Genomic DNA, 12,178 nt, shown 5'->3' on the forward strand with positions numbered 1-12,178 from the left:
GAGGGCAGACACACCGGCCGCACAGGCGTCCCCCGCCCCTCCCCCGCGGCTCAGAGAGGGCGCAGGAACCGTCCGACTCGCCCGGCCTCGCCGCGGCGCGCCCGTGGCTCCGCCATGCGGGTTGAGGGCACGAAGCAAGGGCGCACGCCCAGCTCGCTCGAGATTCCTCTGGGCCCCGGATGTGACTGTTCGCTTGAGCCGCCTAGCGCCCTGCGCTTGATGGGATTGGGCGCCCGCGAGTGAGGTCATCACAAGGCGCTGAGGAAGGGAGCGGGAACTACAGGTATGAGGCTGGCGCCGGTGAGTTATGGGGCTTCCCTTTAGTGCCTTTTCCTCTTTTCGGTCTAGTGGCCCCACATCGGCTGTCCTGGGCCCCTTTTCCTATGAGGTTTCCTTGTGTCAGTTAGGTTCCTGCTCCAGACTCCAACTTAACGCGTGAAACTTTCCTCTTTCTGCTAGCCAATTCTAGCTCCACCTTTGGCTTGAGCTGGATCCTTTTTCCTTGCTTCGGACAGCTGAGGCAGTCTCTTCCTGGTCAGGCCCTCTCGTTCTCAGCATCGGTACTTACCGGAACGTCTGTGCCAGCGTGCGTTCGGACAGTAAGGTGGCTACATCAGAATATTCCCCTCTGCCCCCCAACTTCTGGATAAACTTAAAGTTGATTATAGTGCTAATTAAGTGCTACATTCTTTTGGGCAAAATGCAGTCTTTCCCAGATCCACAGTTTAGTAGGCAGATTAAGGCAACGCGTTTTTATTAAGTTAAATATCCCAATAGAGAAAATGACGTGGAGGCTGTAATTATAGATGGTTTCTTGGAAGGGAAAGAATTTCAGCATTATTTGCTTATACTTCGCTTTCCTAGGTGCCCAAAAAGTTTTCTGACAGCCTTTAAAGAGCGCTTAGTAAAAGAACAATAATAACCATCATTTGAACCACGGTGCGAGCCGGGCACTGTACCAGGTTCTTTACGCGGATTTTTATATAATTCTCAAAACAACTGTGTGAGGTAAGTAATTAAAATAATAGGGTTCACAGAGTTCATTAGTAGTTAACCCCAGTGTCTTGCAACCATTATGTAGTAAGAAATCTTTCCTGAAGCTTCCTGCTGTGTATTATCCTTTCCTAGTTGTCTAGTAAAAACAAAAGAACAGCAACTACCTTCCCTACTTTCTGATACATGGTATTTGACTATTACTTGCTGGTGCCTTCTTCCCAAATGTCTTTTTCGCCAAGTTGAGTAACCCAAATTCTTTTCATTCTTACCAATGTCAATGCCACAGCCCTTCAGTCTATTTTGGTTGCTATCCAGCTTCTCTTCCACATTAACACCAACTTTAGAAAACAACATTGTGAGGGCCGGCCCGTGGCTCACTTGGGAGAGTGTGGCGCTGATAACACAAAGGCCACGGTTTCGGATCCCGATATAGGGATGGCCGGTTAGCTTAGGGTGGAGAGCGTGGTACTGACAACACTAAGCCAAGGGTTAAGATCCCCTTACCGGTCATCTTTATTTTAAAAAAAAAAAAAAAAAAAAAAAAAAAAAAAAAAAAAAAAAAAAAAAAAAAAAAAAACCTTGTGAAGAAAAGTTGGCCTATCTGTACTGATTATAGTGATAGTGACTCAGATTACATTTCTTGAATGTTGGACCAAGTTTTGTCTGAAGAGATCATTATGTTTCTTTTATTTTAATATTTTGGAGGAAGAGGGGTTTCTGATAACAACCAGAAAACCTGACAGAGAAATTCTAAAAGAGTTGTTAACACTTTCTTTTAAATCTTCAAGGATAAGTAGAATTGGTCCATCTGAGTAGGGAGTAAAGAACCAAGCAGAACAAACAGCTTTAAAGGCATGGACAGTGGATAAGTGGATGTATGACTGGAGTAGAGTATTGAGAGTTGAGATCATTCAGTTACTAAAGACTTTGGCATTTATCCTGTCTGTCTAGTATAGGTGAGATAGAGTCTTTGAAGGCTCCAATGAGATAATTCTGGTGCCAATCTAGTCGACACATTGAGGTGACTTTCAGTGGCAGACTATCCCTCAGGTAGCCCAGATATAATTTCAAAGTAGGAAATGATTATCTTTATCACTCCCTTCTTTTCTTTTTACAAATCTTTCACCTGCTCTTTACCTTTCCTGTCATGCCTCCTTCCCCATTTTCAGTACCCTCATTCTGCCTTCTGGCTGTCTAGAACTGCCAGTTGTGGCACTCCACCCTTTCTAAAAATGCTCTCAAAATACCCCACCTTTCCCTCACCCACTGCATTATCTCATTAGGTGTTAGAAGGAAGGAATCTATTATGTAACTAAAATAATCCACAGTAGGTTATGATTAATTACTGTGCTTGACCCTTTAGACAACTACATAAGAAAAGCTTGTTGATTTTATACATGAATATGGGTATAGTGACACTTAACTTTTCTGCTATGCTTTCCAGTCCCAGAAATAGAAAAACAAGAAACAGTAGCTTGCCAACTCATTTCAGAAAGATTGTTCTATTTAACCCAAATTTAATCACATTTTTTCCCACCACCCTTCTACCACAGCAGTCTAATTGTTTAACTTTTGGGTGGTGATGTGTTTCAAATACTAACAAATAATTTTAATTTTATAGACTAAGTAAACAAATAATTTTGGAGGCTCTAGTTGATCAATATTATGCATAATAAATGTTGATTGACTAAAATTAATAGGCTCATAGAGTGTATGGATTTCTGAGGCATTACCAACTCTTTTTTTCTTAACATTCCTAGTAATAATAGATCTTTGTTTTTATTTTTCTGACTAGATAGGTGATCAGTAAATATTATCCATGTGATTTAGAGATTAGAGGTTTGAATGATAGTTACCACTGGTTCTGTTATGGAAAAATTTATAGGAACTGTATTCTTGTTTATAATAGTCCCTTTAAGTATGAGATCCATTTATTTATTTTAGAGGGGCCGGGGTTGTGGCTGGCCGTTACAGGGCTCGAACCCTGGATCTTGGTGTTGCCTGGTACAGGGCTCGAACCCCGGACCTTGGTGTTATTGGCACCCTGCTCTAACCAGTGCTCTAACCAACTGAGCTAACTGGTCAGCCTTTGAAATCCATTTATTGCCTGACTTCTCACACTTTAGAGTAGAACTTAGCTAAATTTACCTTTAAAATTGAGTTAATCTTTCCAGAAAATAATTACATTAGGAAGAAAACCTGCAAAAACTTATCTGCCACCCAACATTTATTTGGATCTCCTATGGATAGATTTGTAATGGAGAAATAGGAGCACTAGAAACCCTGCCTCGTTCTTGCCTTTGAGAAAAGTTAGAAATCCCAGTAGGGATCCAAAACCTATATGCACACAAAAATCAGCAAATCTTAAAGCTGTAGAGTTCAGACTTTATGACTTTAAAGTTGATTCATTTAGCAGAATTAAAACTGTAGCTTAGGAAAGAAGTGATCAACACCCCTGGTACATGCTCAAATTCTGGAGCCAGACATCCTGGGTTCAAATCCTGCTGTGCCACTTTCAGCTGTGCAATCCCAGGAAAATTATTTAATGTCTCTGTGCCTTTTCTGGGGGTAGTAATAGTAGCTGTCTCACAAAATTTTTGTGAAGGTTAGATGAGTAAATATAGGTAACATACTTAGAGCAGTGCTATCATAAACCATGTATGTGTTTGCTATTATTATTTTATATAATTATTAATAGTAAAACCCTCTTGCTAAGCTGAAAGAATGTGATAATTATGTTTCCTTTTTTTGGTACCATTTTGTATTTTTCCTGATTGCCCCCCAGTTGAGAACTTCTAGTTTATTCCTTCCTTCATTTTATTTAATCACATCTGACAATAGCTTCCTGAGAAGTGTTGCATAGGATGTAAATTCTTTGTAACTTGTGTGTCTGAAATCTTCTTTATTCTAACTTCATATTTGATTGCTAATTTTAATGGAGTGTAAAACAGTAGATTGAAATAGTGCTCCCCCCACCCGCTGCTCTAGCTTTTCAAGCTATTGCTCCACTGTCTTCTGAATTTCAGACTGATGCCATTCAGATTTATTTTTTTATTTTGGCAATTATTTTAGTTATCAATTGCTGTATAACACACTATATGCAACATGGTTTTTAATTTTTATTTTGAACCCGTGGCCTTGGTGTTATCAGCACCACACTCTCCCGAGTGAGCCACGGGCCAGCCCTCTAAGTTGCCTTTTTAATAATTCAAATTTCATATTTTAAGGTAGGATAGCATCTTTATCCTATAAGATATATGACAATTCCTAAGCATAAATAACATTAATACCTTTCATTTAAAATCATGTGTCCTTTTTTCTTGGTTTATCTGGAACTTTTGGCAAGAGTCTTTGTTATGGCTTAAAATTATTTAACTACTATTTCAGAATTTGTCAACAACAATCAACCCACCAAGGCACCCTGTTTTTACCTCCCTTTGACTCATTTCCTCTCCAAGCCTCTCCATTAAATTTCATTTGCTTCAGTCTCTATTTAAATAGTTTCCTCTGTATACGAATCGAATGTTTCTGCTGAAATTTAAAAAAAAAACATTTTTTTTCACATTTTGTCATCTTTATGAAAATTGCTATATCTGATTTTGTATCCATGTTTCTGTTACCTTGATTACTAATAGATCAGTGATTTTTTGCAGTCTACTTAGTGATTTTGTGTGTGTGTTTGTGTGTATGTGTGGCTAAAAGTGGGAGGAAATAAGAAGCTTTGTGTTGGGAATGGAAACTTTAGGCAGATTGCCAGATTATTTTAAATGATTTCTCCAAACAATATTAGGAAATTTATCTCGGTACCATAGGACTAAATTCAAGTATCTTGTCTGAAAACAATAAAGCAACTCTGTCAGTTTTTCACTTGGTAGATTTTCCCTTGGCTTGTGAAATGAAAAATTAAATCTGTCCGTATAGATTTGTTTGCTTTCTTTGGTCTGGCCATTAGAATTGTATAAATTGCCCAGATTTCCTTTTTTTTGCCTTAACCAATAGGCAGTTAAGACAGGATAGTATTATGTTACAATTCCAGTATATATACCTGGGACTCCTAGGGGATCAGGAATCTAAATTTTGCATGTAAGTACTACTGTTGTATAAGTGATAATAATATGATTAAACATATGTGAGTACATTTAAAAGCAATAATTATTAGTAGCTTTTGGTCATTTTCTGTACTTTCAAAGAATACTAACAAATAACACTTGTCAAGTAGAGTTGTTAGAAAAGGGTCTGTATTATTTAATCATTTGGGATCCCTTTATATTTGACCTCATGTACAAATCCTCATGTACAAATCCTAATAATTGGGCAAATTATTTAATGTTTCTGAGGCTCAGTTTTAGTATTTGTAAAATGGAATAATACCAATTAGAAGGGTTGTTTTGAAAATAAAATTAGATAACCTACTGAATGAATTTCTGATGGTAAGACCCAAGGGTCTGCATTTTTAACCAGTTCCCCAGATGATGATTAGTATGTTACAGGTTCTAAAATTCTACCATATATAAAAATCACATGGATGATTTGTTAAAACACATTGCTGGGCCCCACCCCAAGAGTTTCAGATTCAGTAAGTTTAGGGTGGGGTCCAACAATTTTTATTTCTAAAAAGTTCCTAGGTGATGCTGATGCTGCCGGTCTGGGGAACACACTTTCAGACCACCTGTGTAGTATATATGATGCCACTTGGAACAAGTTAATAAAAATAGAAATAATAATTGGAAGAGTTGTTGGGCACTCATTATGTACCAGACACTGTTACGTGTGCTTTACATACATTATCATTTAATCCTCTCAATGGTCCTATGAGTGTTATTTTTTCTTATTTTATAAAGAAGGAAAGTGAGTCACAGAGACGTTCAGGAACTTGCCCAAAGTTACCCAGCTAATACACACCTGGAGAATCTGGCTACAGTGTTTGTTCTCTAAAACATTATCCAGATAAAAGGTATAACCTGATGATCATGATGATCATGCAGAATTTTTAATTCTCTTTAAAAGAATTTTTCCTAATTTAAAATTTAGTGTTTATTCTTATGTGGGTCTCAGGTCAAAGACTAGAGGACCAGGCTTACCTGGGTCACTGATAGCAAGGAAAGTTCACTTAGTCATGTGCCAGCCAGTACACCACAACCCTGTGTTCCCCTAGGATTTTTGTAGACTTGATCTTTAAATATCTTTTTTATTATTATTGATTTTTTTAAAAAAAAATTTTTTTTTATGTGTTCCCCTAGGATTTTTGTAGACTTGATCTTTAAATATCTTTTTTATTATTATTGATTTAAAAAAAAAAAAAATTTTTTTTTTATTATTGATTTTTTTAAAAAAAAATTTTTTTTTAAAATTTTTTGGTGCTGGCTGGTACAATAACCCAAACCCTTGGCCTTGATGTTATAAGTACCACTTAGAAATATTTATATGAAATATTGCTTATTACATTTGTCTTCTGCCATCAAGTTCTTGGATAGAACATGAAATTATAGTTTTTCCTCCCCCTCTTCACAGAGTCTTCTGGGCCATTATGGCAGTCAAGTGGACTGGTGGACATTCTTCTCCTATTCTCTGCCTGAATGCAAGTAAAGAAGGACTAGTGGCTTCTGGAGCAGAGGGTGGAGATCTCATCACTTGGGGTGAAGATGGGACTCTATTAGGACACATCCAGTTCCAAGGGGCTGATGATGTTACTAGTGTCTTATTTTCTCACTCCCGTCCCACCAAGCTCTATGCCTCACATGGAGAAACTATTAGCATAATGGATGTCAGATTCCTCAAAAGTTCCCTGGACCAATTTCATGTGAACGAAGAAGAAATCAATTGTCTTTCATTGAATGAAACTGAAAACCTGCTGGCTTCTGCTGATGACTCTGGGGCAATCAAAATTCTAGATTTGGAAAATAAGAAAGTTAGCAGATCCCTGAAGAAACATTCCAATATCTGTTCCTCTATAGCTTTTCGACCTCGGAGGCCTCAGAGCCTGGTATCATGTGGACTGGATATGCAGGTGATGCTTTTGCAGAGAGTACTTGGGTAATTTCTAAATGGGATTTGCTAACAGAATCAAGTTATTGATCAGGCTAAATATGTCTTTGCATTTTCTGTTCTCTGCTAACATGTCATCCATTTATGAACCATAAGCTTTACTTCTATATTTAATTGTAGCCTGACAAAACCTACTAGATTTTATTAACAAAGTAATCATTAATCCTTTAGTTTTCCTTTCACTATGCTTTAAGACATTCCTAAGACCTGAGAATTCAAATGTTTGATTCAAAACATCTGTTTAAACAAAGGGACGTACTGAAGGCAGAGTTGATCTGCCCACTCTCTACAAACTCTTATGTTAAAAAAAAAAAGTTGGAGGGACTGGGTCTGTTTTTACTTGAAAATTCTTGTGTACATTAATTGAAATATTGTATATGAATGACCAGTATCAGAGCATTGTATTCAGTGTTGAGTTTTGAAAGTAACATTACAAATTAGCCCATATCCAGAGGAAGGCCTTCAGGAGAGTAGATATATCTAGAAGCCTCGTTATGTGAGGAACTGGAGGTGTTTAATTCTTAGATTTTTTTAGAGGAAAAAAATGGAATATGCTGGTTTAAATAGCAGAAGTCAAGGGGAAGCAGATTTTGGTTTAATTTGATTTTTCAAATAGCTTTAATTTTCCCACTGCTGAATGTGTTTCCTCTGGAGAGAGTAAATCTCCTCACTGGAGTGAGAATAATCATGATTCCTGTCTGTTGGGCACTTAGTACTTGTGAGTGCTTTACATATATTAGTTTTAATTCTTATCACACCACAGTTATTCCTAGATAGTTATTCCTCTTTTACAAATAAGAAAACTGAGGTTCAAATTAAGTGTCCACACAGCTGCCTTACTGAGATTCAAACCTCTCTCTCTGTCTCCAAAGGCTATGTTTTTTCTCTGTGACACCAGAGGTATTGAAGCAGAATATCATCAATAATGTGACAGAAAAGTTTGTTGGTGGGCCAGCCTGGTGGCGCACTCGGTAGAGTGCGGTGCTTGGGAGTGTGGCAGCGCTCCCGCCGAGGGTTCGGATCCCATATAGAGACCGGTCCGCTCACTGGTTGAGCGTGGTGCGGGCGCAACACCGAGGGTTGCGATCCTGTTGCCGGTCGCGGTACGGGCGCGACACCGAGGGTTGCGATCCTGTTGCCGGTCGCGGTACGGGCGCGACACCGAGGGTTGCGATCCTGTTGCCGGTCGCGGTACGGGCGCGACACCGAGGGTTGCGATCCTGTTGCCGGTCGCGGTACGGGCGCGACACCGAGGGTTGCGATCCTGTTGCCGGTCGCGGTACGGGCGCGACACCGAGGGTTGCGATCCTGTTGCCGGTCGCGGTACGGGCGCGACACCGAGGGTTGCGATCCTGTTGCCGGTCGCGGTACGGGCGCGACACCGAGGGTTGCGATCCTGTTGCCGGTCGCGGTACGGGCGCGACACCGAGGGTTGCGATCCTGTTGCCGGTCGCGGTACGGGCACGACACCGAGGGTTGCGATCCCGTTACCGGTCACGAAAAAAGACAAAAAGGAAAAAAAAAAAAAAAGAAAAGTTTGTTGGTTTGGGAACAGGTGACTTCTAGTAGGAGAAACATTGTTTATTAATGACCTACATGTTCGGGACTGTTGAAGGCATTTAATCTATGTTCTCAATTATATACAGTATCTTCTAAGACTGTTCCTGTTAATAACATCTAAGGTTTTGACTTTTCAACCTTCTTGGCTATTGTTCTTTACCACTCCCTCCTCCACCCTACACATCTCCTATAATTTAGGAATCAATGAGTCTGGTTTTTGTTGTCACAATGACTGTTCCCTTCTTCCTCAAGCTACCAGCATTTAGCAGGCAGAATCAGTAGATGTCCTGAAGTGCTAGAATAGACCCTGAACAGTAAAAAAATTGTCCCACCAAAAATGTCTATAGTGCCTCTGTTGAGAATTGCTCTACATTTATGGGGCACTGTGACAGTACAATTTCTAACTTCTTTTCTACTCCTAGGTCTTGACCAAGCCCTTTGTAATCCTCTTACATTTTCTAACCTGGTAGCGATAATCTGCCTATGTGGTTGTGAAGAAACACAAAACCAAGTGATATCAGTTTTAAGTAGGCAGATTGTACAGTGTGTCTTTGACTAGTCATTATTTCATCATTCAGGTATGCCACTTTTCTATCACTGGCTCATTAATTAACCACGAGGCATGGCAAAAGACTATAGGTATGCAGAAGTGACCTGTACTCTTCAAATTACAGTGGGAGGAATGGTCATCTGGATTTATCATTTTGCCTCCAGTTCTAGGTGAGATGTTTTAGTGGAAGGCAGTTGCTAGAGAACAGTCTAGAAAACAAATATTTTGTGAAAGGGAGGCTTAAGTAATTCCTTATTTTGATTTGCCTGGCAAAAGTTACTGAAAGTTCACTGTAGATTAATTTCTGCACTGGGTTGTCATGTAACAACAGTGGCTAAGAGCACAGTTGTGCTTTAAAGAGATTGCTTCCTATAATGAAGTTGAAACTCTATAATTTTTTCACAGTTTTCTCCTTAAAACCCAGCTATTCCGTATTATTCTAAACTTTAAGAATAACCGGCGTATGGGGGAGCTCAAGAATGTAGACATAATAGTGGAAGGGAGTTCTTACTAGGTTAATTTTGAGTTATTTCTCTGTAAACAAACCAATTTTACCTTTTTGTCTTTTTTACTGACCGGTAACGGGATCGCAACCCTCGGTGTCGTGCCCGTACCGGGGACCGGCAACGGGATCGCAACCCTCAGTGTTGCGCATGCACCACGCTCAGCTAGTGAGCGGGAACCGGTCTCCACATGGGATCCGAACCCTCGGCGGGAGCGCCTCCGCACTCCCAAGCGGCGCACTCTCCAGTGCGCCACCAGGCCAGCCCAGCAAACCAATTTTAGCTTAAGGCACTACTCGAGTTACAGTTGACCCTTGAAAATCCAAGTATTATTTTTGACTACCCAAAAACTTAATTACTGATAGCCTACTGTTGACTGGAAATCTTACCAATAACAAATAGTTGATTAACACATATTTTGTATGCTATATGTGTTATATACTGTATTTTTACAATAAAGTAAGGAAGAGAAAATACATGTATTGGAAAAAAAATTCACATATAAGTGGACCCACACAGTTCAAACCCATGTTGTTCAGGGTCAACTATATTGCCATGTTCAACACACTTACCTTTGTTATTATAGAAATTATGAAATTATTTCTTTTCATTTAGATAGGTTTAAATAGGCAAAGTATACTCAAAGAGGCAGGGATCTTAGAGAAAAGTGTGATTTATTAAGATACTTGAGACTGTTTAATTTTTTATTAAATAGATACAAAACAATATTTATAATATACACATAAGGTATAAAGAATAACATTAAATAAATACCTTTGTATCTATCATTCAAATACAGTTTTTTCTTGTAAAGACCTTTGGAAATTTGAAACCACCATGTATTTCTGTATCACACACATTGATTTTCTTTTTCCCCTCATTTCAGCATCTGAAAACAAATGGTTCAAAGGTTTGTTGTTGTTTCTGGAGTTTGCAAGATCTCTAGTACCAACACATAGGGATCAGGATGGTAGAGGAGGCTCTTTATCTTGAAAATAAATCTTTTATGTGGAAAGAAATTTTGGAAGGGAAGAAATTTTTGAGCAGGATCACTTTGATATGATTGCATTCACTTCTGAACATTTGCCAGTTGTCCATTTTCTCTCCCTTTGACATTTTACAGGACCAAACGTCCCGAACTTTTTTTATTCTATTACCTTAATATCTCTAGCTCTCTTGTTTAGGTGATACTGCTTTAATAACTGGTTGAGAATTCAGGTGTAAAACACCTTGGAGTCTTTGGCAGTTAGGAAGAATAAAGAGGTATAAAGGGAATGTTCAGAGAGGAACAATCCAGAATCTTCAATACTTTGAAATGATTCTGGACTTGATAGAATCTGGAATAATTATTAAGACGTTTAGACGATTTAAGTCAAATACAAAAATGTTTCAGCTGCTGAAAACATTTTGGGTGTAATTCATGTTGCATTTCAGAACAGAAAATATAATCCAGGCATTAGGAGCTGTATAAGAAAGAACTGGGGGTACCTGCCAATACACTTAAGCTAGTAGATTCTGGAATGTCCATTTTCCTGTGTTCAGATTTTTTAATAGAAATTATTTTTATATCAAGTTTCAGCACTCATTCATTCGTGTTATATTTTCTGATATGTATTTTTACGTTAGCTTGTTTCAATTTGTTAGGACTTTGGCTTCACTCAAGTAGTGATTGCTGGCCACTTAGTATAATGTTATAAATCCAATCCAAAAGAATTTTCAATGCTTTTCCAAGTAGGAGCAAAATATAAGTGTTATTAGATGTCACTGCTTTTGAAAATAGCATCACCTGGGCCGGCCCGTGGCTCACTCGGGAGAGTGTGGTGCTGATAACACCAAGGCCCCGGGTTCGGATCCCATATAGGGATGGCTGGTTAGCTCACTGGGTGAGCGTGGTGCTGACAACACCAAGTCAAGGGTTAAGATCCCCTTACCGGTCATCTTTTAAAAAAAAAAAGAAAATAGCATCACCAGTGGTAATCATGTCAATTCAGATCTATGCTTTTCACTGTCTAAACAAGGTCATGCTATCCTAGTGTCCATTAAAATTATGAGTTATTATTCAGGGATACCAGATGGTAAAATAAAGCTGTCCTCTTTGAAAGTATTTAGAATATTTTTCTCTTCAAATTGGTTGATACAGGAAAAGGATGAATCACTAGATTATAGTATAAAATCCATTCAGAATGCTTATTTTGTTTTAAACAGGTTTTAATTACCATTTCTTTTAAATCAATTTAGTACGTCCAAGATCATGGTAGGAAACAACAACAAAAAACCAAATATAATACTAGGATGTCAAATTAATCAACAAACACGTTTGGAATTTCTGCTCTTTCCCAGGCATTATGCTAGGCATTAGCAAAGATGAATTCAATCTGAAGAAATTGACAAGCTAGTAGTATATGTCAATTAAGAGAATAGAAACTAAATACGAGAAATAGAAGTGGGGGCCGAGCCCGTGGTGCACTTGGGAGAGTGCGGCGCTGGGAGCGCAGCAGCGCTCCCGCTGCGGGTTCGGATCCTA

At 38.9% G+C, this 12,178-nt stretch overlaps 2 protein-coding genes across 2 annotated transcripts in view; one reads left to right on the forward strand and one right to left on the reverse strand.

Moving 5' to 3' along the window:
- The window catches only part of FBXO45 (F-box protein 45), a 16,616-nt gene extending 16,367 nt beyond the window's left edge, over positions 1-249 (reverse strand). Inside the window, exon 1 of the mRNA XM_008567485.1 lies at positions 15-249. Coding sequence (XP_008565707.1) covers positions 15-249 — 235 coding nt within the window. The remainder of the gene's footprint in view (positions 1-14) is intronic.
- A 20-nt stretch (positions 250-269) lies between these two features.
- WDR53 (WD repeat domain 53) overlaps positions 270-12,178 on the forward strand; it is a 33,504-nt gene continuing 21,595 nt past the window's right edge. The window contains exons 1-2 of the mRNA XM_008567486.1: positions 270-300; positions 6,508-7,003. Of these exons, the coding sequence (XP_008565708.1) occupies positions 6,524-7,003 (480 nt within the window). The 5' untranslated portion in view covers positions 270-300; positions 6,508-6,523. The remainder of the gene's footprint in view (positions 301-6,507; positions 7,004-12,178) is intronic.

Source organism: Galeopterus variegatus, unplaced genomic scaffold (genome assembly GCF_000696425.1).
Source record: "Galeopterus variegatus unplaced genomic scaffold, G_variegatus-3.0.2 Scaffold322, whole genome shotgun sequence".
NCBI classification, from domain to species: domain Eukaryota; kingdom Metazoa; phylum Chordata; class Mammalia; order Dermoptera; family Cynocephalidae; genus Galeopterus; species Galeopterus variegatus.